Source organism: Talpa europaea (genome assembly GCF_964194135.1).
Source record: "Talpa europaea genome assembly, chromosome: 13".
NCBI lineage: Eukaryota > Metazoa > Chordata > Mammalia > Eulipotyphla > Talpidae > Talpa > Talpa europaea.
Genome location: NC_140080.1, coordinates 71,046,729 through 71,069,550, shown reverse-complemented (window position 1 = coordinate 71,069,550; position 22,822 = coordinate 71,046,729). Strand labels below are relative to the sequence as shown.

The window sequence follows — 22,822 nt, the reverse complement described above, 5'->3', positions numbered from 1 at the left end:
TTCAGAAATACCAAGAAATCAAACCAAAAGATGCCGGGGAGATGCCCAAGTGAACCCCACGTGCACCTGTGGAAACTGAGGGATGAAGGAGCACACAACACACTGAGCCCATGGTATTTCATAGGGCCCGAAAGCCATCTGGGAGGTTACTTTGGCCTTTCAGCTATAGCTAATTTGGCAGGGTGGGGGTGGGGAGAAGGAAGTCATGTTAGATCACCCAGAGATCTGATTTAGGAGGTTGGCCAGCATAGTGGTTTACAATGCAGAATCCAAGTTAGTCAACCTGTGTGGAATCTGGCCTCACCACTAACCAGTGGATTCCTTCACCTGCAAATGGGATGAGGCTTAAATCAGTTGGTATATGGCAGTGCCCAGTTCAGTGCCTGGCATACAGCACACATTCCCCAAGGTTTGGATGTTGTAACAAGCAGGCAAACAAGCCCAAAACCAATAGACATTACACTTTTAAGAAAGAAAATTCCGGGGGCTTCTAGATCAGGGTCTCTTTAGTTCTCAGCTCCACTCAGAGTGAGTGGCCGTCAATAGGCACCCCAAATCTTCAAAAGCACCCTGAACCACACCTGTATATTCAATATGTTCCCTTCATCAGAACAAGAAAATTCCAATCCAGCTGGTTTAGGAAAATATTTCACCACTTAAAGATTAAGTTAAATACCCAGAGCTAACATTTAGCCAAATTCTCAAACCTGCAGAAAGACTATGTCTGTATGTATGTGAGGGGGCAGGAAGGAGGTGAAGAAAAAAGAAGTGAAGCTTATGTTATTTTGGCTGCCCTCTGAGAATAAAAAAATTTAAAAAGTATGTTCCAAGGCTCCCAGCAGTGTGAAGAGTGGGTCTGAGTTTAGTTCACAAAAATCTGCTTCAGCTATAAGGTAGAGGAAATGCTGGGAACTTGCAAATAAATTGACAAATACATGCGGACATCATGAGTCATTTCTGGGAAATGCATCACTGGGTGATTTTGTCATTTTGGGAACACCACAGAGTGCACTTCCCCAAACCTAGGGGGTAGGGCCTACTACACACCTAGGCTCTACATAGGGACCACCCTAGTATACGTGGGGTGTCATTGAAGGAAAGGTCCGCATTTTCCTCTGTACAAAGGGAAACACGCAACACTATTACAGACATAGCAGATGTTAAAGGGGCTCTGGAGTCTAGCCTGGGCTCCTAGCTATCCCGCCTAAATTTTGCTTTGAGGGGAAAGGCGCCGTTCCCTGAGGGGAAGGACAAGAAGGGGCCCAGAGCACAGCTACTTTCCCAGGGTAGTGATGAGGGGGGAGGTCAAACAATGACAGGTGTGAGGGATCAGATATGGAGGGGATTACAGGATTAAAGAGGTGTGGTGCTCAAACAATTACCTACTGAATGATTTGCTCTGGGATCCTCTGAGATTTGTTTCAAAAGAACGGTGATGGTGCAGAATGCCTCAGCACCTGTGGGTGTTCATTGCATGAGTCTGTTTCGGTTTGTGGGACATTTCTGAGTAAAATGTCCATAAGAAAATCAGTAAGTTTTCCATAATAAAACAAGCTAAATTTTCATAATAAAACCTTCAGAAAGAGAGCTCTAAGGTGGAAGCAGAGGGAAGAGACTGTCTCCAACAGATGAATGGGCCACTTGGATGGAAGGGAAAGAGGCCTCCAGAAGGTTCCCTGTCTCATTCCTGAACTTCTCAACTTAAGTACAGAAGGAAAACACAGGAGGACACAGCCCTCAAAGCCCCTAGAGGAAAAAATAGTCACCATGTGAAACATGAGTACTAGTATCAAAGAACTAGTATCAACCACTTGATTAAAGAAAGGTAGATCATGGTTGCAATTCTGGTACAGGCAGGGGAGCAGTCACTAGTTGTTCAGCACAATATAAACGCCTCAAATCCTGCCCTCTGAACCTCTACTGCCCCCCTACTCAGCCTGCACCAATTCTCAGGCAGGAGGAAGTGCCTCGGGCAAAGTCCCTGCCAAAAGGGGATAGTGGTCGCCTAGTGTGTGTTGGGGGTGGCCAGGACCCTCCCACCCGGCAGTATAGTGAGCTGGTGAGCGCCAAAGGGCCAGGCAGATCTTGACTTCCAATTTAACCGGTCTGTTCCGCCTTACAGGATTCAAAGGCGCGAGGTGATTGCAGAACCTAAGTGCATTTTACGAGTTAGTCCTGTACTTAAGTTCAATTTGCACGGCTTGCTAATACTTCAAGCTCCCTAGCGAACTGAAGAGATCAGAGCCATATTTCTGATTTCAAAAGCGAGGAAAATGAGGCATCGAAAGTAAAAGCTGCTGGTGAGCCATCCCAGGGGAATGGGTTGGAGCTCAGCCTCCGGAGGCCGCGGCCGGCTGCTGCGCAGCCTCTTGCCCCAACTCCCCGCTGCGCGGGGCCCAGGTCCCAACCCCCTGCGGGCGGCCCTCGCACCGCTCGCATCCCCGGCAAGCAGCCAACAGTCACGGTCGCTGGACGTGTCTACATTTTGCAACCCCGGTTCTAGCAGGGACCTTTAAGGTCCAGTAGGACCTTCACAATCAGGAGTCTGGAGGTAAACGAAGTCAAAAAGCATCCTAAGCGAAACAAGTGCCAAAAGATTCCGTGGCCCTGCCCCTCTGGAATGTCTGCGCAGCAACAGTGCGAGAAGCGTTAGAGCTGCAGGTGGGACCTCAGGGCGTTGCGTCCACAAAAAAAGGACACATTTCTACATCCTTCCAGATCTTTCCATTCAAAATGCACCCCCAATGCGGTAACGCCGCTCCCGCCTAGCCCACAATCTCCTTCCACTTGGCTTCCAGAAACCGCGTTCCCCCCACGGCCGCCCCGCCCGCCCCGCGCAGGTGTCCCCGCCGGCCTCACCTGCCAGGCGGCCGAACTCGCGCGCCCGCAGCTCGCTCAGGCTGCGCTGGCCGTAGCCATAGGTGAGCCGCTCGGCGCTTGAGTCCAGGAACCGCGCGAAGGTCAGGAGCTCGGCGCCCAGCGGCGCTGCCTCTCCAGCCATGACCCAGGCCTGCCCGCCGCGCGGTCCGGGCCGGCCGGACCCGGGGAGAGACCGGGCCAGCTCCTGGCGACTCCGCCCCGCCGCGCCTGGGCCGCGCCTCCCCGCCGGCCAGTGGAACGGGTCCGCGGCCGAGGGGCGGCGCCTCTCCGGGCTCGCCGGGGCCCCGGGGCGCTCTGACTCACGGAGTTTCACTTCTTTCCCAGCCTTGTTCCGCCGGGGGTGGAGAGCTCGTGGGAGGGCGGAGGACTCGTCGGAGTCGTCTCCGGGACGCCGGACACTTGGAACACGAGCTTCGCGATCATCTGGGGTCCTGCGGCGAAGCAGGTGCAGAAGCGACACGTTGCTTTTTCCCGCCCCGCAGCCTAGAACTCACTTGCCGACACTCCCCAGCGAGTCTCCCGGGCAGGAGCCCCGCAGCGCGCCCTGGGCGCCTCGCTCCCCCGTGGGGCTCTCGCCGGCGGTGCGGGCGTTTGCAACGAGACTTCTCCGATTGTGGCTCCGGGTGGGTGTGTGCTGGGCGCTCTGAGGATGTAGCTAAGCAAAGGGTAGCTAAGAAAAAGGAAAGACGTGGATCCACCAGGTTGTGGGATTGAGCACCCACGGAACCTGCTGGCCCCGGCCGACCCGCACGCGAGCGCCGCCTCTGCTGCGCCCTCGGGCCTGCATCCCGGGTGCAGGGGGTCGAGCTGCACTGTTCCGCCGCCCCGGGGCGCCGCGCCATGCTTGTGCTACAGGCCAAACCCGCGTGCGGAAAGTGCGAGGCCGAGTTGGGGGCTGTAGAGCAAGTGCGCGAAGTGGGATCCGGGTTCCCAGCACAGAGACCTCAGGGGCGCTTTCAGGGGTGGAATCTCCTGCGGAAGAGAGCAAGTGTTGGGGACCTAGGTGTCGGGACTCAGATTCGGTCCCAGTAGGCGAATCCAGGGTGTGAATCCAGGACCACTGGCTCTGGAAGCATGCCACGGTGGCATCATGTGGATATGAGGCCGAAGCCACAAGTACACTGCCTACGAAGTAGTCAGGCCGGCAGTGGCCCGCAGGCACCTTGGGATATGTGATGATGTGTCCCCACCCCTGCCTGTATAAAAAGCAATCCAAGGGGTGCCTCCTGGTGGACCAGCGTTGGAGTCATAGGTGGGCGTGAACACCTTGCCCCTCCAGAACCACCCCCAAATACTGAGTTTGAAAAAGACCCAGGCTAGTAGGTTGGGGGGTTTGTGGCAACTCTGACCCAAGGTGACAGGTTCCCAAACTGCAGTGCTACAATAGCAGCCCACCAAGTCACCCCCATGCCTCAGGACCTCCACAGGAAACCACCCCAGTCTTTTTCCTCACTGCAGAATCCCAGAGAATGTATGGTTCTGGAAGGACTGAGTGTGTTGATAAATGAAAGCATGCATTTGTTTACTGGCATCACCACCCACCCCAACCCCCTTCTGCACACCTTCTGGCCACACTTAGAGCAGGAACTTTGGACACTTATGCCATCCTGGCCCCTCTCCACTGCAGTCCTTCCTGCAAATAAGAGAGCTGGCATTATGGAGCCCTCTTTGTGTGCCAGGCACCATACTGGAAACTGCACACTCTTACCTGTACTCATGATTCAACGATTAAGCAGCTCCTTACAGGTGGGAAAAGTGGAGACAGAGAAAGAATAACTTGCTGAAGGATACACAGAAATGGATGAGCTAGCACTTGGGGAGTAAATGTCCCGAGCCTCACAGATATATATTCAACAACCTCTTTGGTACAAGACAGGGTGGGTCTCCACTTTCCCTTCTCTAAGTTGGGGGCTGCATAGGTGGTCCTCCCAGCAAGTGTACTGTGTTGAAGCAAAAATATATTATTGAGCAAATGAATATAATAAAGATTCCAGCAGAACTTCAAGCCCAGGTGCAATGAACACTCCAATGCAGGCATAATCAACAAGTTTGCTTACTTACAGCTCCTTTCCTTTCAAGATTCATGGCCAGGGCCTCAGCACTCTTATCTACAAGGTTGGGCAGCTGGCCAAGCTGGTCTGTCTCTCCAAGGCCATCCCTGAATGCCTGCATCTTTCTCCCCTTGCCTTGCTCCCCTTGTCCGGGACTTTGCCACAAATGGTTGTGCCTGCTGAAAAACGATGTTATCAACGTAACAGATATGGACACAGATGTGTATAAAAGGAGCTCTTGGTCTTTAAACAGGTGCTCAGATCTTGCGGGGCTACCCAGGTCTGGGACCTCATGCATGAGTAATAAAGCTTTCCTGATCTCACCATTCCTGAAGTACTGCTTGTTCTTCCTCTGCTTAGATTAAAAGAGGAATTAATTTCTACAACAGTGTGAGCTCTCCAGCCCTCCTACTAACACCCATCTTCCCAGTGAATATCTCCTTCAGGTCCATTTTTTAAAGGCATTTATTTGCATAAATCACCTGAAAGCCTATTAAAATACATGTGCTGATTATTTAACTTGGGGGAGAGGCATCCTGAGAATGTTTATTAGCCCAAGTTATGCTGATGCTGGCATCCACAGGCTGCACTCCAAAGGAGGACTTAGGTCATTTCCCTAGGGTTGTAAGGAGCACCTCTTCTTAAGGTTCTGTGGAGCCAAGTAACGAGTCCAAAATCCACAGTGGTGCTACTTAGAACGGCTTGCCTAGGGAACAATCTGAATGGCCAAGTACAGAACTCTGCATTATTTAGTTTTTAACTGCGGTAAAATATACATTACATAAAATCTGTCACCTTTGCTATTTTCAAGTGCATACTTCACAGTGTTAAGTACATTCTCATTGCTGTGCAGCCAATCTACAAAACTCAAATTCTGTGCCTATCAAATAATAATTCCTCCTTTTCTTCTGCACCCAAGCCCCTGACAAAAACCATTGAGTTTGGCTTCTAGGCATCTCATGGAAGACAATCATTTAAGTGTATATTTCTTGTGACTAGCTTATTTCAGTTTTCATAAAGTCCTCCAGATTCATCCATCTTGTAGCATGTGTCAGAATGTCCTTTCTTTTTAAGTCTGACTTGGTAGACATACAATACTCCATTGTATGTATATATCACATTTTGTTTACCCATTCATCCTTGGAGGTTCGATCTCTGGGGAAAATGTTGCTAAGAACATGGGTGTACAAATGTCTTTGAGACTCAGCTTTCAATTCTTTGAGATATCATACCAGAATTGGGATTGCTGGACCCTGTGGTAATTATTTTTGAGAAACTGTCAATGTTTTCCATGACGCCATTGTACATTCCAACAGCACACAAGTGTTCCAACTTCTCCATTCTTACCAGCACCTACTGTTTTTTTGTTTTGTTTTTTTTTGATAGTAGCTATCCTACTGGGTATGAGATGCATTTCACTGTGATTTTGATTTTCATCTCCTTAGTGATTAGAGATGTTAAGCACCTTTTAATGTACTTTATTGGTCATTTGTGTGTTTCTTTTGGAGAAATGTCAAGTCCTTTGCCCACTTTTTAAAGGGTTTTTGGTTTTTATTGTGGAGTTATAGTAGTTCTTTGTGGATATTAACCCCTCACCAGATACATGATTAGCAATATTTTCTTGCATTTTGTAGATTTTTTTTCACTGTGTCCTTTGATATACAGTGCAGATCTCTTAATGGTTTATTAAAAATCACTGCTCTACCAAGTCAGTAAATAAATTTAAGTCCTAGCGATGCCCAGGGCACTGTATGCTCAAGAGGATGTCACAGTATTGTGCCTACAGCCAAATAGGGAAGTGACACAAGGTGATGGGGGCTGGGTAGTTGGCCACTCCTTCAAAGATGCAGGTGTAGAATTACAGAAGAGAGGGCAAGTAAATGCTGCTGGTTACCCTGTCAACCAGTGTCCAGGAAAGGCACCACAAAGGAGGAAGTCTTTGGCTTGGACCATAGCAATGAGCCTCTGAAGGGACAGTAGTGGAGTATGTGGGAAAACCGCAAGCCTCCCTTCTAACTGGCACCCTTAAGTGCATTGCACCAAGATTTCCTGAGCCTCAGAAATTGCTGGATTGCTCTCATCCTGCCTGAAGCAGAACTTCCAGCCCCACCACTGTCTGTACCATTACCACTGCCACTACCTGATCCTACCTCTTCCAGCTGCTGGCCCTGAGACCTCAGAGGATCATGAGTTGGTCCAAGCTGAGGTCCCAGGCAGCCAGCTTCTGCACCCTTTCCCACTTTGTAGGGAAACAGCTCTTCAGCCTACTTCAGCCCTTTCACCTGAGAATCATAGAAAAGCTGCTAACGGGTCAGACTGAGCACAGAGGAGACAGCTGTTCTGTACTTATAATGCCTCCTTATTAAGATTATGTCCTTTGTCCAGCTCCTGAGCCTGGGTTCCTATTTGGGACACTATGTGCCCTGGCAGTGGGCTTTTTGCAAGATCCTCCTTTGTATGTAAGACAGTCATTCATGCATTCTTCCGTTCATTCACTCATGGCTAAAGCTGACTGAGTGCCTCTCAAGAGGCGTGGGTAGCTGAGGACTGCAATCATGGTAGATCAAATTTCCTGCCAAGTTGTTGTGATGGGGGATGGTACTTCAGAGGAGGTTTGGATAATGAAATTAATAGTATTTCCTGCTAGACAAGTAAAATCAGAAGCGGGCCTGCAAGAGACAGCTATGGAGCAGCTTTCTCTCCAAAGTCTGGCAGAAAAGCAGCTCTGATAAAAACTCGAGAGCAGTGGAAAGAATGATCAGGAATCCCAGGAAGTTCCCACCCATATAGTGATGGGAGCCCTTTACTGTGAATGGAAGCTAAAAGGGCAGCTCAGAATCAACAATGTGGCTGGGAACAAGGCTCCATTATACCCGTAATATTCAAAACAAAACAAAACAAATTCTGCAGACCACAGGATTGAGAGGGTGGGTGGGACACTCTCATATCAGTCCTCACAGAGCCTCCCACGCCCTCTATTAACCTCTTTCCACTCAAATCCCGAGCTCCCAACTCTCCTGGCCCATCTCCCAAACCACAGCCAGCCCACCCAACATTCTATTTCCAGCACCTACTTCTTTCCTCTGCTTCCCTACTCATTCTCCCTGGAGGAGAGACTTTACCCTGATTCGTTTCTATGACTTAATATACATTCATATGATTCCAAACTTCACTCTTCAGCCCCATCACCTGTAGGTTTAAAATGTCAGGTTATAATACTTTCAGTCAAGCCCTAAAAGAATTTCCATACTTTTAAAGAATAAAGAACAAGTTCAAACTCAATCCACTTGCCAAATTCCTAGAATGTTTGCTGCGTTCTGGGAAAAAAGGGTCAAAAGACCCATTTGTGTGGTCTATTTATTTACCAGAGCTGTTAAAATAAAAATTGCATAATGTAAATTTTATCTCTTTATTTTTCATGTCTTCCCTCTGAAGATGGTAATAAATTATGAAATGTCCAAAGAGCGGCATATGAAAAGGCCCAGAACAACACAAAATTGGGCAAATTCAGTTATGAAAAAGAACAGCAGTTCTTAAATCAGGGACATGGATGCAGGAGTGAATCCCTGAAAGCATGGGTAAGGTTTTAAGGATGTGAGGTTTTGAGAAAACAATCTGTACTTTTCATCATATTTCAAAGGATGTGTGATCCACACAAGGACCTCTGCTACAGGATTCATAAATGAAACTCAATGAGATAACGAGGTATGAGGTAAAGAAAGGTTATCTATTTACATGATAAATATTTTAGGACCACCAATGATTACATGCTTGTAGTTATTTTAAGTCCACTAGAGTGCACATCTGTTAACTTTGTGTATCTTCACAGTATGATCTTCACCACAACTTGCAAAGTGTAACCATTCAGCACCTTCACCTTCATCCTGTTCAGTTTTTCCTTTACAATTCTTCCAGCATAATTTTTTGATAGCCAGTGTATGACTTTGGCTAAAACAAAGATAGAGAAATCATGAAATGAATGTATGCTATGATGACAAAATATTTTTACTAGATCGTCACCTACATATTAATTAGGATGCTCATATTGGTATAAACATAAATGGAAGTCAACACCTGAAAAACAAAATGTTCAAGTTTTTCAATACCATCACTAATATTTTAGCAGTTTATTTCAACCTTGAAAATATCTTACTCTCTTTACTTAGAATTACCACACTAAGTATCTTACTTACTGACAAGAACATCTCCAAAAACAGTAATTAATAATATCCTGTCAAACACTGTCTTAATGATCAGGTATTCATGAAATGGCTATTAAAATCAGTCCTTTAGGGCCTCCGGGTGGCACATTGGGTTGAGCGCAGCGCTGTGAGCGCAGCTCTGTGAAGCTGTCTGCAGCCTTTGCAGCGCCAGTTTGATTCCTGGCCGTCCAGGGAGATTCCCACATGATGTGGGCAGACCTCTCCTGTCGCGCCCGCTGCTCCGTCAGCAGTATATTTCGGTCATCTGCCTGTTCTGCTCCTTGCTCTGTCTCTGGTGAATGCTCTCACCCTCCCCACGCCTCTGGCCTGTACCCCAGTTCTTGTATAAAAATAAATCTTTAAAATAAATAAATAAATAAATCCGTCTTTTAGCCGACACTACTAAATGCTTTTCCTTTTTTAAGAATTGCAACTTTGTGACATCTTTTATATTATTTTATTCTTTTAACATCCCTGTGAGATGAATGGCTCCTCCTAGTGTCCCACATTTGAGCCATGAGGGTACCAGTTACATGCAGAGCAAGCACCAGGAGCAGGCAAGATAGAAAAAAGAAAAACGAAGGAAGAGGAGCCCAGGCAGAGAGACAATTTCAAGTGCCTGGATTTCACTGGATGGAGTACTTCCCTCTTTAGTAAGCCAACAGCATGAACTATTTCAAGTGCTAAACCCAGCAGCAGAGAGGCAGGAGAGAAGCCATGAGGGTAGCAATAATAAAGGCAGATCTCATTTTAACAAATAAAACAAAACTGTGATTAATGTATTTTTCTGATAAGGAAACTAGCTCTCCTGGATGAAATATTTTCTAAAGTATGTGTTCACAAATCTCTTTCTATCAAGCCATGACATTGTAGTTTGGAGTTGTATCTGAAATTATATTCTGAATTTGGATATATATATATATATATGAAGGTTGAAGGGGCCTAAGAAAATCTGACATGGAATGGTACTGATGACTTTTTGAAATTTTAGGCATTTTTAAAGAATAAAATGACTTTAAAAAAAGGATTAAAAAATGATCCCTGTTGCCAAGGTGGGTGGGGGTGGCAAGGAAGCTGTAAACTGCAGTGCTCTAAGCCTGCGCAGGTGACAAAAGCCCAAGTCCAGGTATTGAGGTCCAGATAGTACTAACTATATTTGCAAAGTCATTCATGGGACTTTGAGGGGCACACAAGAGTTTCTGCCCCATTACAGGATCTAAGTTGAAGTGTTCAAACATAAGATATAGCTTCCAAACACATCTATAATGTTCAAAAAATCACCAACATTTTGAATCAAGTTTCATTAATCTGCCATAGTCATATTTTAAAATCCATCTTTGGGCCTCCCTGGTGGTACATGGGGTTAAGACGCAACCTATGAAGCTAACTGCAGCCACTGCAGCATGAGTTTGATCCCCAGCCAGGGAGCAACCCACATGGTGCAGCAGACCTCTCCTAACTCGTCCGCTGCTCCCCTCAGCAGTGTATTTCAGTCAGTCTGCCTGTTCTGTTCCTGACTCTGTCTCTGGTGAATCCTCTCACCCCCCTCACCTCTGGCCTGTACCCCAGTTCTTGTATGCATAAAAATAGAATAAATCTTTAAAAAAAAATCTTTATGAAAATTACCTTTATCTCAAATATGGGAGCTATAAAAAAATTATTACACTAACAAGCAAACTTAAAAAACAAGTGCAATATAGTAACAACATCAATTTCAACAGACTAACAGTACATAGAGATACCACTTAGCAAACATACTGAATAGAGATTTGTGTCTGACTCCATGCAAATATGACATAAAATTTGTCACTAAAGATTCCATGATTTCTATCTTATGTAGTGGAAGCAAAAACAGGAAGAAAATACCTTTGACTTGTCTCTACACAGTGGGTCCAGTCATTTACTTCTGGAATTTGATCAGTCTTTTTCCAGGTGTATAAACAAATCTTTCCACACTCTAATCCTATTGCCAGAATATATCTGTTTTTAAGGGAGTAGGGAAGACAATGATTAATTGAGAATGAAATTATATCTCTATCATCTCTCTAAAGCAGTTCTTCATTGTATTCCCAACTGTCACTGGCAGGGTTTCAAGGTGCCAGCCCAGAAGACACCATGCCCTTAAGGAGCCCCCACTCTAGAGAGGGTACAAGGTTTATGCCTGTCTCCTGCTGGCAAAACCCACGAACCACTGTTTTCCCAGCTGGCTACTATGACCCTGATTCTACTAGAGACACTCAGTACAGAGAAAGTAACACAGTCCTGAATTTAGTGAAAAAAGAACCTTTGATCAGTCTCTCTTTCACCACTATTAATAATATTGAGTTCTATCAATTTAAAAATTCTTTCGGGCTCCATCCATGTTGCTGCAAATGGTATGAGTTTACCTTTTGTGAGTGCTAAGCTTAAAAGGATAATGCTACATGAAATAAGCCAGAAGGAGAGGGATAAATACCAGATGGTGTCACTCACATGTAGACTATAAAGTAAGTAAATTAATAGTCAGATAAAGATAAGCTCAAAAGCTAACTTTGATAGCTGACTACAGAACTGTAGCACCAAGGGGGGAGAACATGGGGAGGAGAAATGACAAAGAGAAAAGGAAGCACAATGGTCTATGGTGGTGAATATGGGTGAGATGATGGTGGGTGCATTATGGTGGTTATACCCGATGGGGGTACCCCAAATTACAACAGTTAACAATAAATGTAGAAAAAAATTCTTATGAGAAACCCAAGCATTATGAAAAGAATTCCAACTCAGAAGCTAAGAGGAGCTTTATGCATGAAAAGTGTAAGAGGGTTACACATTGGAAACCAAGTGCCCTTCTTAGAGAACATACAGAACTAACCGTTGGGAGAGGTTAAGCACCGGGCAGACGCTGACGGCTGTCACAGCCCCACCCACGTCCAGGATAGAGGAACAGGGCCCGATGCTGTGTTCGATGGAGTCATCGCTAGCATCACACTCACCCCAGGCAACCACCTAAGAGTTAGATCAAGCTCTGTAAGACTTCTTTTTGCAAGGTTTCTAGCAGCATTAGAGTTTCAATGGCACAGATTATACAAAATATTTGTTCTATTACTTAAAAAAAAAAGCATTTATATTTGTGTATAATGTTCAAGGACTTTAGAGAATTTCAAGCATCACAGAGAAGTCAGAATGTAGCAGATACAAGTAACTGAGACCTCATCCACCTAAATGTGTTGGTCCAAAGACAGCCTTTCTCAAATGGGTGCTGGAGGGTGGGGGTGGTGTGATAACATGTATCTGAGGGTATGAATCTACTTCCATGAATCATACACAGTTATGTAAGTCAGTGTTACTTCAATTAAGAAACAAAAGAAGTTGAAACAAAAGCAAATAAAGATGGTCTTCCTCTGCCCAGATACCAGAAGGGTGTCTATCATACTTTTTTTTTTTTCTTTACTATCATACTCTTTACACCAATGAATTCATGGATCATGTCCACACTGAGGGGCTCACGTTCCCCCCTGAGAAATTTCCACACAACATGTATGAGTACTAATCAAGTCCCTGGATCTTCTATCCTATCTGTCAGGACGTAACCTTGATGATACTCCTCATGAGACACTGACGAACTTGGAAGCTCATGCCTCAAGGGGGTGTGACTGCCTACAAAGAAATGGAGAAGGAAATAAAGAGGACAAAATGCAGGTATAAAGCAAGATTCCAAATAGAAGACTCTTGCTTGGAAGCAAGTAGAAGTATATTTCTAAGAATGGGCAGCAGATGATGTTTTTCAGTTTTGATGTATCCATGCGAATTGCTAATTCTGTAGTTAATGGCAGAAACAGCCTGCTTTTCCAGCAGCTAGCAGAGCATAAGCAAATATATGCCAGAGGGAAAATGAACAGCAACAACCTGAGTGTGTTGTGGAGGCTGATGTTTTGGTGTTTCATTGAGTGACTATATGCCCTTATCAACCTTCTCCTTGGTGGTTTGTAACATGACTACAACTGGAGAGGGCAAGAGAGGAGATATTCACCTGCCTCCCTCACTGTTTTTCTATAGGGACTGCAGAAAAAGGAAAGGACAATTTAAAGATGGAAACAAAGTAAAGACCAGAGGTCAGGAGAACATGTCCTAGAGACCAAGGGTCATGGCTAAGAACCTACTACTTGCTAACTAGTTTTTTTTCCTCAAAGTTTGGGGAAAAAACCCACCCTGCTCCCACCACTGAAGCTCAAGGGGGTGTGACCGCCTACAAAGAAATGGAAATAGCTTCTCTATTCATTAAAGAGAAAAGTTTAAATTCATAAAAGCATGAAAAAGAAAAGCAGAACGTATTTTCCCCCTCCTGCTCTCTTAGTTTCTTAGTCTTGATTCATCTCATTTACTCCTTTTTTCCTCTGGGATGATCTAATGGACATTCTTTTCAGATTTGAAATTTCAGAGAAATATATTTATAGAATTAACCAGATCAGAAAAGTCTATTTTGTGTAAGCATATTAAAAACACAAAAGGGAATATGTAAATTGACTTTTAAAATTGTATCAGAAAGGTATAATTATGTGCTTTTTATCTAAACATACCTGGAAAAATATATTATTTTATGTTTGAAAAAACATTAAGTTAAAAAAATTACCTTTTTGTCCCGACTCCCTGTGAAGAAATACTTGCTATCAGGACTCCAATCACAAGACCAAATTATTCGACTGTGCACAGCAGTGATTTTGTTGGTGAAGGCGAAGAGGCTGAAAATTGGGTCTGAAAGAAACACATTATGTACTACTCACAGAGAGAGCTGGTGATGACTTCTTAGAAAGCTTTATTTAAATGCCATATATATCAAATGACTTAGTATTCAATTTACATATGCTGAATTTTGTTTATAGTAGACCCAGCAAGGCCAGGCACTTGATTCCTCACCAGAAGGCTGTGGGCATGTAGTTATTTTTCTAGTATGGAACACTTTTATACAGACGAAATACTTTCTAGTGACTGATGACAAACTTCTTCCAGGCACTTAACTGCAGGTTCACTTTATGACTATGGAAGAAGCTGAAGCAATTGAACCTTAGTAAGTAGCCAAATTCCATAGTTAACTATGGAAAATAGGCTTCAGCACTCTTAAATAATATTAAAAAAACAAAACACCTTTTTTTCTTGTAAGATTTAACATAATCCTTAAGGATACCACTAATTAATGGATACCCTCTTATTATCACTTTAACTAAAAAGTTACATGTTAAGAAATCACTAGAGATGCAAAAGCAAACAGTCTGTTCTAATGCATATGCTCTGTATGTGTCATTGTCCTCAGTATTCTCTAAAATACAAGAAACTAGAAATACCACAGATCAAATTGCATGCAGGTTATATCAGAAGGAAAATTAAAAACAGGATTAAACAATCCAAACATACTTTAAGTAATCTAGATTACATCCACTAAAGAAAGTGGGAGACATTATGAAACTAAGTCCTATTATATGTAGATTGTACCTCAATTGTTAAAAAAAGGGGGGGGTGGGCGGGATCAGACTAGGTCACTGCTACAACAACACAAACCTTTTGTTCTTTTTTCTTTTCAATTTTTGCCAGGCTTAGAGCAGAATGCAGGTAGGTGGGTTAGTAGCTTGCTTGGGGGTCATGTTATTCAGAGATGGATGCCAAAAAACCCTTCCCAATTATCAAAGTTATAGGGTAGGGCAGGAAAAAGATAAAAGATAATGAATGGTCCCTCTAAGTTTTCATAATTCAATTGTATACGCATTATTTCTGTCCAGAAAATCCTGGTCCAGAATATGCCATCAATTTAGTTTATGGTGACATTCTGTAACTATCCACAAAATAAAATTTCTACATCTGTATCTTTATGTTTCCTTAATGAAGCCTATGAACAATGCCATTCTGACTACATAATTACCAAGTCAACCCAAAGATCACCTGTATTTAAGAGGTTGAGTCTTCCTCACTATCACAGAATTTTAAAAAACTTCACAACCATGACACTCTACCCTTCATTCTGTTATCATTTCTACTTCTATTAACCCAGTAGTTGCTCAACAAGGATTAAAGGGATGTTAACTATTTCACTAATAATCTTCCCAATAACAAGCTGTTTTACCTAACTCGGGAGAGAGTGTATCCTGTCTTTTCCACAGTGACCAGGTTCGATCTCTGGAAACAGCTAGCAAAAACTTGTCATTAGGAGAGAAGGCCATCTGTGTCACGGTCAAGCTGTGGAAAACTAAATTCTGCACCTGTTTCCAAGAAGCAGTATTCCAAAGAATGATAGCTGCATGCTCTTTCTTTGCTGCCTGTAGACAGAGATGAAGCAATTTAAGTAAAAATAAACTAAAAACAAAACATCTTTTCAAAATAATATATTGCTTCTACAGGTATATGTTATGTATTTTTGTGCATACAAAAAAGATTTTGAGGAGATAAAGTCTACAAAGAGGTACAATCTCTGAGGAGAGAAAGACTACAAATAAGTATCAGCGGGAAAGAAGAAACTGACACTGCAATCATCGTGTTTCAATATTTGACAAGAAGAATACATTTGTGTATTATGTAATTAATAAGTTAGACACTTTTACTTCTGGCCAATATGGAATAACAGGAGCAATACTTACTCTCTTGCCTGAAAACACTAAAAAGACAGACAAAATACATCAAATAATAACACTCCAAAATGGTAGTTATCTGGCAACAAAGAACATTAATCCCTGAGACAAAATGAACCACAGAGTAGAAAAAACTAAAGAAACCACTGCATTCTTTGACTTCAAACACTAGATATAGGTTTAATTAACGTCCCCAAAAGGATAAGAAAAGAATATTTTCAAAGACAGAAGCTGAAAAATCTCCAAATTTAATGAAAACAATAAACCTACAGATGCAAGAAGTTTAAAAAAAAAAAAAGACAAGCACAAGAGACTTGAAGAAATGAATCCCAATAGTCAAATAGCTTAAAAACAATGGTAGATAGTCGCAGCTGGAGGGAAATAACCAGTTACTGAAGAAAGAAGAAAAATTACAGCAGACTTCTCATCTGGGCCAATGAAAGTCAAAACTAAATAACAGATTTTGAAATAACCCATAGGTTAAAAACAGAAGGGAAATTAGGAGGTTTTTTTAATTTAATTGAATGAAAATGAAAACACAGCACATCAAAATTTGTGAGATGGGCAACTTGGCGGCGAGGAGACGCTGAGAGTAAGATCTCCCATTAAAAAAAGTTAATAGGGAGGAAAAGCGGCAGGTTCCGGTGAGAACTGGGACAGGGAAGATAAACGGGTGACTCCAGCAAACTACCCGAAGAAGAAAGTTGCCATAAAAGAGGACTAGAAGGGAGGAGAGCGCAGAACCCTGCTCTCCTCCCCCGCCCACAGAGGACCGGCAGAGAGGAGGAAAAAACAAACTAAAACGACCAACAAGAACAAACGACGCAGCAAGCGGGACTGTGAGTGGAAAGGAACTATTGCAGCCACCACACCCCGTGACCGGGAGCTGTGGAGAACCCTGCAGGATTCGCCGCGGGCGGTGAGCAAAAGGCTCCGGGCGCCATTAGAGAAGAACAAAGAGACTCTGGAGGAGACCTGCACACATCCCCGGGCCGGCCCGTAAGCTTGTGCGGAAAAGCGGAGCGCTTGGCGCGCTTGAAAAGCAAACACGGATCTGGATCGCGGCTGCCCAGGTCCCCGCGCCTGCGACCTAGGCTTGCGGGGAGACCCGCAGAGGCCCTCACTGAGGTGAAAGTCCCCCACTGAGTAAGCAGGAACCAGGCGCCCAGGCACGGGAGCGGGGTGCAAAAGGCACCATTCCCGCGCCAATGAACTGGGCTACAGCCCGCATCCTGGACCTGAGGGCTTTGGAACAGAGACCCGGGGCATGAAATTTGGGGCGTGGGTTCTCCACGACGGTGGGGCACAAGGCAGACACAGCACCCCAAAGCCGTTGAGGTTTACCCTACCATTCCCGCTCTGTTCCCTGTCCCACGGGGGGGGGGGGGTGGGGGTCGAAAAGTGCCCCCCAAGGACAATAGGAGAGATCTCTGGCGCCACATAGCGACCAGAAAAAAAAGTCACTAACACCCCATAGAATAGGAAAATTTCTTAAGAAAAGACTTCTTGAAAAGGGCAGAAGGCTTCTGGAGGACCCAGTGGCCAGCTGGGAAGTTAGCCCACGCCAGGCCCCTTCCAACCAGCAGTCTGAGCCCACAGAGGGAGAAGGCACCCACGTCCGGGGCACACCGGACGCAAAGAAGAGTGTGCCTGAGACCGGATGCACAGGGACTGCATCCCGCTTCGCCATTTTAGATCAGGGACATTTCTTCAGTAAAGACTGCCTAAAACCAGCAGAAAGCGCCCCCAGAAGCCAGAGATGGCTCCTGGAGGAGCCAGAGGGGAGCGGAGAAGTTCACCCAAGATGCCGGCCAGTCTGAGCAACACAGTGTCCCAATGCATACGACAAATTAGAAAACAGACAGTAGGGAGTAGAAGAACCACACGCAACCTAACAACTCCTCAGGAAAGAAGCACACCACAAAAAGAAAACCACCCTCCAGTTGCAACGACAGTAACTTGAAAGAACTTCTGAGCCTTCCAGAAAGAGAATTTAAAATTGCCATGATTAAAAAAGTGACAGAAGTCATAAAGGAAAACAATGATCAGAAGAAGGAAATTGAGTCCCTAAAGTGGGAAAATAATGGTCAGAAGAATGAAATTGAGTCCCTAAAGAGGGAAGTAAAAGAAATGCAGGAGATCAAAGAATTAATGGAGGAACTGAAGAACTCTGGGAAAAGCAATAAAAGCAGAATAGATGAAATGGAAGAACGAATAAGTACTCTTGAAGACACAGAAATAAAAAGAACCAAAACAGAAATGGAAAGAGAAGTACGAAGGAAAAAGAACGAAGAAAGACTTCGGGAACTATCTGACTCCATGAGGAAAGGATATATAAGAGTTACAGGAATTACAGAAGGAGAGGAGAGAGATGTAGGAACAGAGAAAATATTTCAGGAGATAATTGAAGAGAACTTCCCAAATGCGAAGAAGGAGCTTAAAATTGATATACAAGAAGCAAGAAGAACACCAAACTTCCACGACGAAAGGAAAAATACAGCAAGACACATAATAGTAAAGCTCCCAAGAATCCAGGACAAGGAAAAAATAATGAAGCTGGCAAGAGGGAAGAAACAGATAACATTCAAAGGAAAACCAATCAGGCTGACATCAGACTTCTCCGAAGAAACACTACGGGCAAGGAGAGAGTGGAGGGACATAGTCAACAGACTCCAAGAAAACAGATGCCAACCAAGAATACTCTATCCCGCAAAGCTCTCCTTCCTCTATGAAGAAAGAATAAGGACCTTCCCAGACAAACAGAAACTCCGCAATTTCATTACGACTAAACCCCCACTCCAAAAAATACTACAAGGAATCCTAAAGCCAGAACCTCAGAGGGACGAATAACAACGAAAGAAGACCAAAAAAAAAAAAAAAAAAAAAAGTCATTAAAAGAATAAATAAATAAAATCAAAGGAAAGACAAACACAATGGCAAATACAGATGCTAACATATCAATATTAACTCTAAATGTAAATGGACTAAACTCTTCAATAAAAAGACACAGAGTTGCAGCCTGGATTAAGAAACAAAACCCAACCTTTTTGCTGTCTCCAGGAAACACATTTAGCTACAAAAGATAAAAATAGGCTCAAAGTTAAAGGATGGAAAACAATCCTACAAGCGAATGGACCAAAAAAGAAAGCAGGAACAGCTATACTTATATCAGATAAAACAGACTTCAAACTCAAAAAAATAAAAAGAGACCCCAATGGTCACTACATTATGATCAAGGGGACAATACTTCAAGAAGAAATAACACTCATTAACATATACTCACCCAACGAAGGAGCACCAAAATATATCAGACAACTGTTGTCCTCTCTGAAAACAGACAGAAGAGAAAACACATACGTAGTGGGAGACTTCAACACACCACTATCAACAATGGATAGATCAACAAGACAAAAAATAAGTAAAGAAACTAAAGCTCTAAATAAGGACCTAGAGCATTTGGGCTTAACAGACATCTATAGAACACTAAACCCAAAAAAAAAACAGAGTACACATTTTTCTCAAACGCACATGGATCATTCTCCAGGATCGATCACATACTGGGGCACAAGACAAACATCAACAGATACACCAAGATTGAAATCATACCAACCATCTTTTCTGACCATGAAGGCATCAAACTAGAAATAAACCATAAAAAGAAGGCAAGGAAATTTCCTACCTCGTGGAGATTAAAAACCACACTACTGGAAGACCACTGGACTAACGAGGAGATCAAAGAAGAAATTAAAAAATTCTTTGAATTGAATGACAAGGAGGACACCAATATCCTACATGTATGGGATGCAGCAAAAGCAGTAATAAGAGGAAAATATATAGCAATAGAAGCTCACATCAAAAAACAAGAAAGAACTCAAAGAAACAACCTAATCTCGAAGCTCAGAGATCTAGAAAAAGAACAACAAAAAAACCCCAAAACCAATAGAAGAAAAGAAATAATAAAAACCAAAGCAGAAATAAATGAAATTGAAACTAAAAAAACTATCCAAAAGATCAATGAAACCAAGAGCTGGTTCTTTGAAAAAATCAATAAAATAGACAAACCCCTAGCCAGGCTCACAAAGGAAAAAAGGGAGAAAGCACAAATAAACAGGATCACAAATGAAAGAGGAGAAATCACAACGGACACAGCAGAAATCAAAAGAATAATCAGAAACTACTATGAACAGTTATATGGAAACAAGTTCAACAATCTAGAGGAGATGGACAAATTCCTACAACTCTACAATCACCCAAAGCTAGATAAAGAAGAAATAGAGGGCCTCCCCCGTGGCACAGCGGTTGAGTGCTGGGTTGTGAAGCTGCCCGCAGCCTCTGCAGTGCTGGTTCGATCCCCGGCTGCTCCCGGGCCACCGGAGGAGGGTCCCACATGGCGCGCAGACCTCTCCTGCTGCCCGCTGCTCCCCTCAGCAGTGTACTTCGGTCCTTCTGCCTGTTCTGCTCCCCGCTCTGACTCTGGTGAATTCTCTCACCCTCCTGTGCTTCTGACTGTACCCAGTGCTTGTATAAATAAATAAATAAATCTTAAAAAAAGAAGAAGAAATAGAACACCTAAACAGACCAATTACAATTAGCAAAATTGAAATGGTAATCAAAAACCTCCCCAAAAACAAAAGCCCAGGATCTGGTGGATTTACAAATGAATTCTACCAAAGATTCAGAGACGAATTAGTGCCTATCCTTCACAAACTCTTCCAAAAAATTGAGAAGGAAGGGACAATACCAAACACGTTCTATGAAGCCAACATTACACTAATACCAAAACCGAATAAGGACAACACAAAAAAAGAAAACTACAGGCCAATCTCCCTAATGAACACTGATGCAAAAATCCTCAATAAAATTTTAGCTATCAGAATCCAACAATGTATCCATAAGATAATTCACCACGACCAAGTAGGATTCATTCCAGGGACACAAGGATGGTTTAACATCCGAAAATCAATCAACGTTATCCAACACATCAACAAAAAGAAATATAAAAACCATATGATAATATCAATAGATGCTGAGAAAGCTTTCGACAAAGTGCAACACCCATTCATGATAAAAGCCCTTGAAATTCTTGGGATACAAGGAACATACCTCAACATCATAAAGGCCATCTATGACAAGCCAACAGCCAGTATCATTCTCAATGGTGAAAAGCTGAAAGCAATTCCATTAAGATCTGGAACAAGACAAGGATGTCCACTCTCACCACTGCTTTTCAACATAATACTGGAAGTCCTAGCCAGAGCAATAAGACAAGAGAAAGACATCCAAGGAATCCAAATAGGAAAAGAAGAAGTCAAACTATCACTATTTGCAGATGATATGATAATATACATAGAGAACCCTAAAAACTCCACAGAAAAACTAATTCAACTCATCAATCAGTTCAGTAAAGTGGCAGGATACAAAATCAACACACAAAAGTCAGTAGCCTTCCCATACACAAACAATAAATCTGAAGAAGAAATAAAAAAAACATCCCTTTTAGTATCAAAACAAAAAAAAATCAAATATTTGGGAATAAATCTAACAAAAGAGGTAAAGGACCTATACAAAGAAAACTATAAAACACTGTTAAAAGAAATAGAAGAAGACACAAAGAAATGGAAAGACATCCCCTGCTCATGGATTGGAAGAATAAACATTATTAAAATGGCCATCCTACCAAAAGCAATATACAGATTCAATGCTATTCCAATCAAAATTTCAATGTCATTCTTCAAAGAAATAGAACAATTATTGATGAAATTCATATGGAATCACAAAAAAACCCGAACAGCCAAAGCTCTCCTGAAAAAAAAAAGAAGGAAATGGAGGCATCACACGCCCAGACTTCAAACTATACTACAAAGCCATAATCATCAAAACTGCATGGTATTGGAACAAGAACAGACATACAGACCAATGGAATCGAATAGAAAATCCAGAAATAAACCCACAGATTTATGGTCAACTAATCTTTCACAAAGGAGCAAAGACTATGCAATGGAGCAAAGAAAGTTTGTTCAATAAATGGTGCTGGGAAAACTGGGTTGCTACATGCAAAAGAAGGAAGCTTGACCACTACCTCACACCATACACAAAAATCAACTCAAAATGGATTAAAGAACTAGACATAAAACCTGAAACCATAAAATACATAGAAGGAAATATAGGCGAAACACTACGTGATATGCACATCAAAGCCATCTTCACAGCACATCACCCAAAACAGTGATAGTGAAGGCAAAGATAAACAGCTGGGACTACATCAAATTAAAGAGCTTCTGCACAGCAAAAGACACAGTAACAAAAGCAAAGAGAAACCCCACCGTCTGGGAGAACATTTTTGCACCCAACACTAATGATAAAGGACTGATCACAAAAATCTGCAAAGAGCTGATGAGACTCAGCAACAACAAAGAAAATAATCCAGTCAAAAAATGGGCAGAAGAGCTAAAAAGAAACTTCTCTGAAGAGGAAATGCAAATGGCCAACAGGCATATGAAAAAATGTTCAACATCATTTGTAATCAGGGAAATGCAAATCAAAACTACCATGAGATACCATCTTACACCAGTGAGAATGGCACATATTAAAAAACTAGCAACAGCAAATGTTGGCGAGGTTTGGAGAAAAAGGAACTCTTCTACACTGTTGGTGGGAGTGCAAACTGGTCCAACCACTATGGAGAGCTGTGTGGAGATTTCTGGACCTACTAAACATAGAACTTCCATATGATCCAGCAATTCCACTCCTAGGTATTTACCCAAAGGACACAGAAACATCAATTCCAAAGAACACCTGCGCCCCTATGTTTATAGCAGCACTATTTATAATAGCTAAGCTTTGGAAACAGCCCAAATGCCCAAAAATAGATGACTGGATCAAGAAGATGTGGTACATATATACCATGGAATATTACTCAGCATTCAAAAAAGATAAACATATGCAATTTGCAGCAACATGGATGGCGCTGGAAGGGCTCATGCTCAGCGAAATAAGCCAAAAAGAAAAAGAAAAATACCGGATGGTCTCACTCATAGCAGGAATCTAGAAAACTGAAATAAGGGACCAGGAAAATGAATAACTATAAGAAAGTGAA

General features: G+C 43.0%; 2 protein-coding genes across 7 annotated transcripts in view; both read right to left on the bottom strand.

Annotated features, from left to right (window-relative positions):
• MOCOS (molybdenum cofactor sulfurase) overlaps positions 1 to 3,116 on the bottom strand; it is a gene marked incomplete at its 3' end in the record, with an annotated part of 46,696 nt that extends 43,580 nt beyond the window's left edge. Inside the window, exon 1 of the mRNA XM_084252384.1 lies at positions 2,860 to 3,116. Within this exon, the coding sequence (XP_084108510.1) occupies positions 2,860 to 3,001 (142 nt within the window). The 5' untranslated portion in view covers positions 3,002 to 3,116. The remainder of the gene's footprint in view (positions 1 to 2,859) is intronic.
• Positions 3,117 to 8,722: 5,606 nt separating this feature from the next.
• Positions 8,723 to 22,822, bottom strand: part of ELP2 (elongator acetyltransferase complex subunit 2) — a gene marked incomplete at both ends in the record, with an annotated part of 48,279 nt that continues 34,179 nt past the window's right edge. For all 6 annotated transcript variants that reach the window (XM_084252487.1, XM_084252490.1, XM_084252489.1 and 3 more), the window contains 5 exons: positions 8,723 to 8,879; positions 11,000 to 11,113; positions 11,985 to 12,118; positions 13,743 to 13,864; positions 15,225 to 15,417. In XM_084252487.1, coding sequence (XP_084108613.1) covers positions 8,723 to 8,879; positions 11,000 to 11,113; positions 11,985 to 12,118; positions 13,743 to 13,864; positions 15,225 to 15,417 — 720 coding nt within the window. The remainder of the gene's footprint in view (positions 8,880 to 10,999; positions 11,114 to 11,984; positions 12,119 to 13,742; positions 13,865 to 15,224; positions 15,418 to 22,822) is intronic.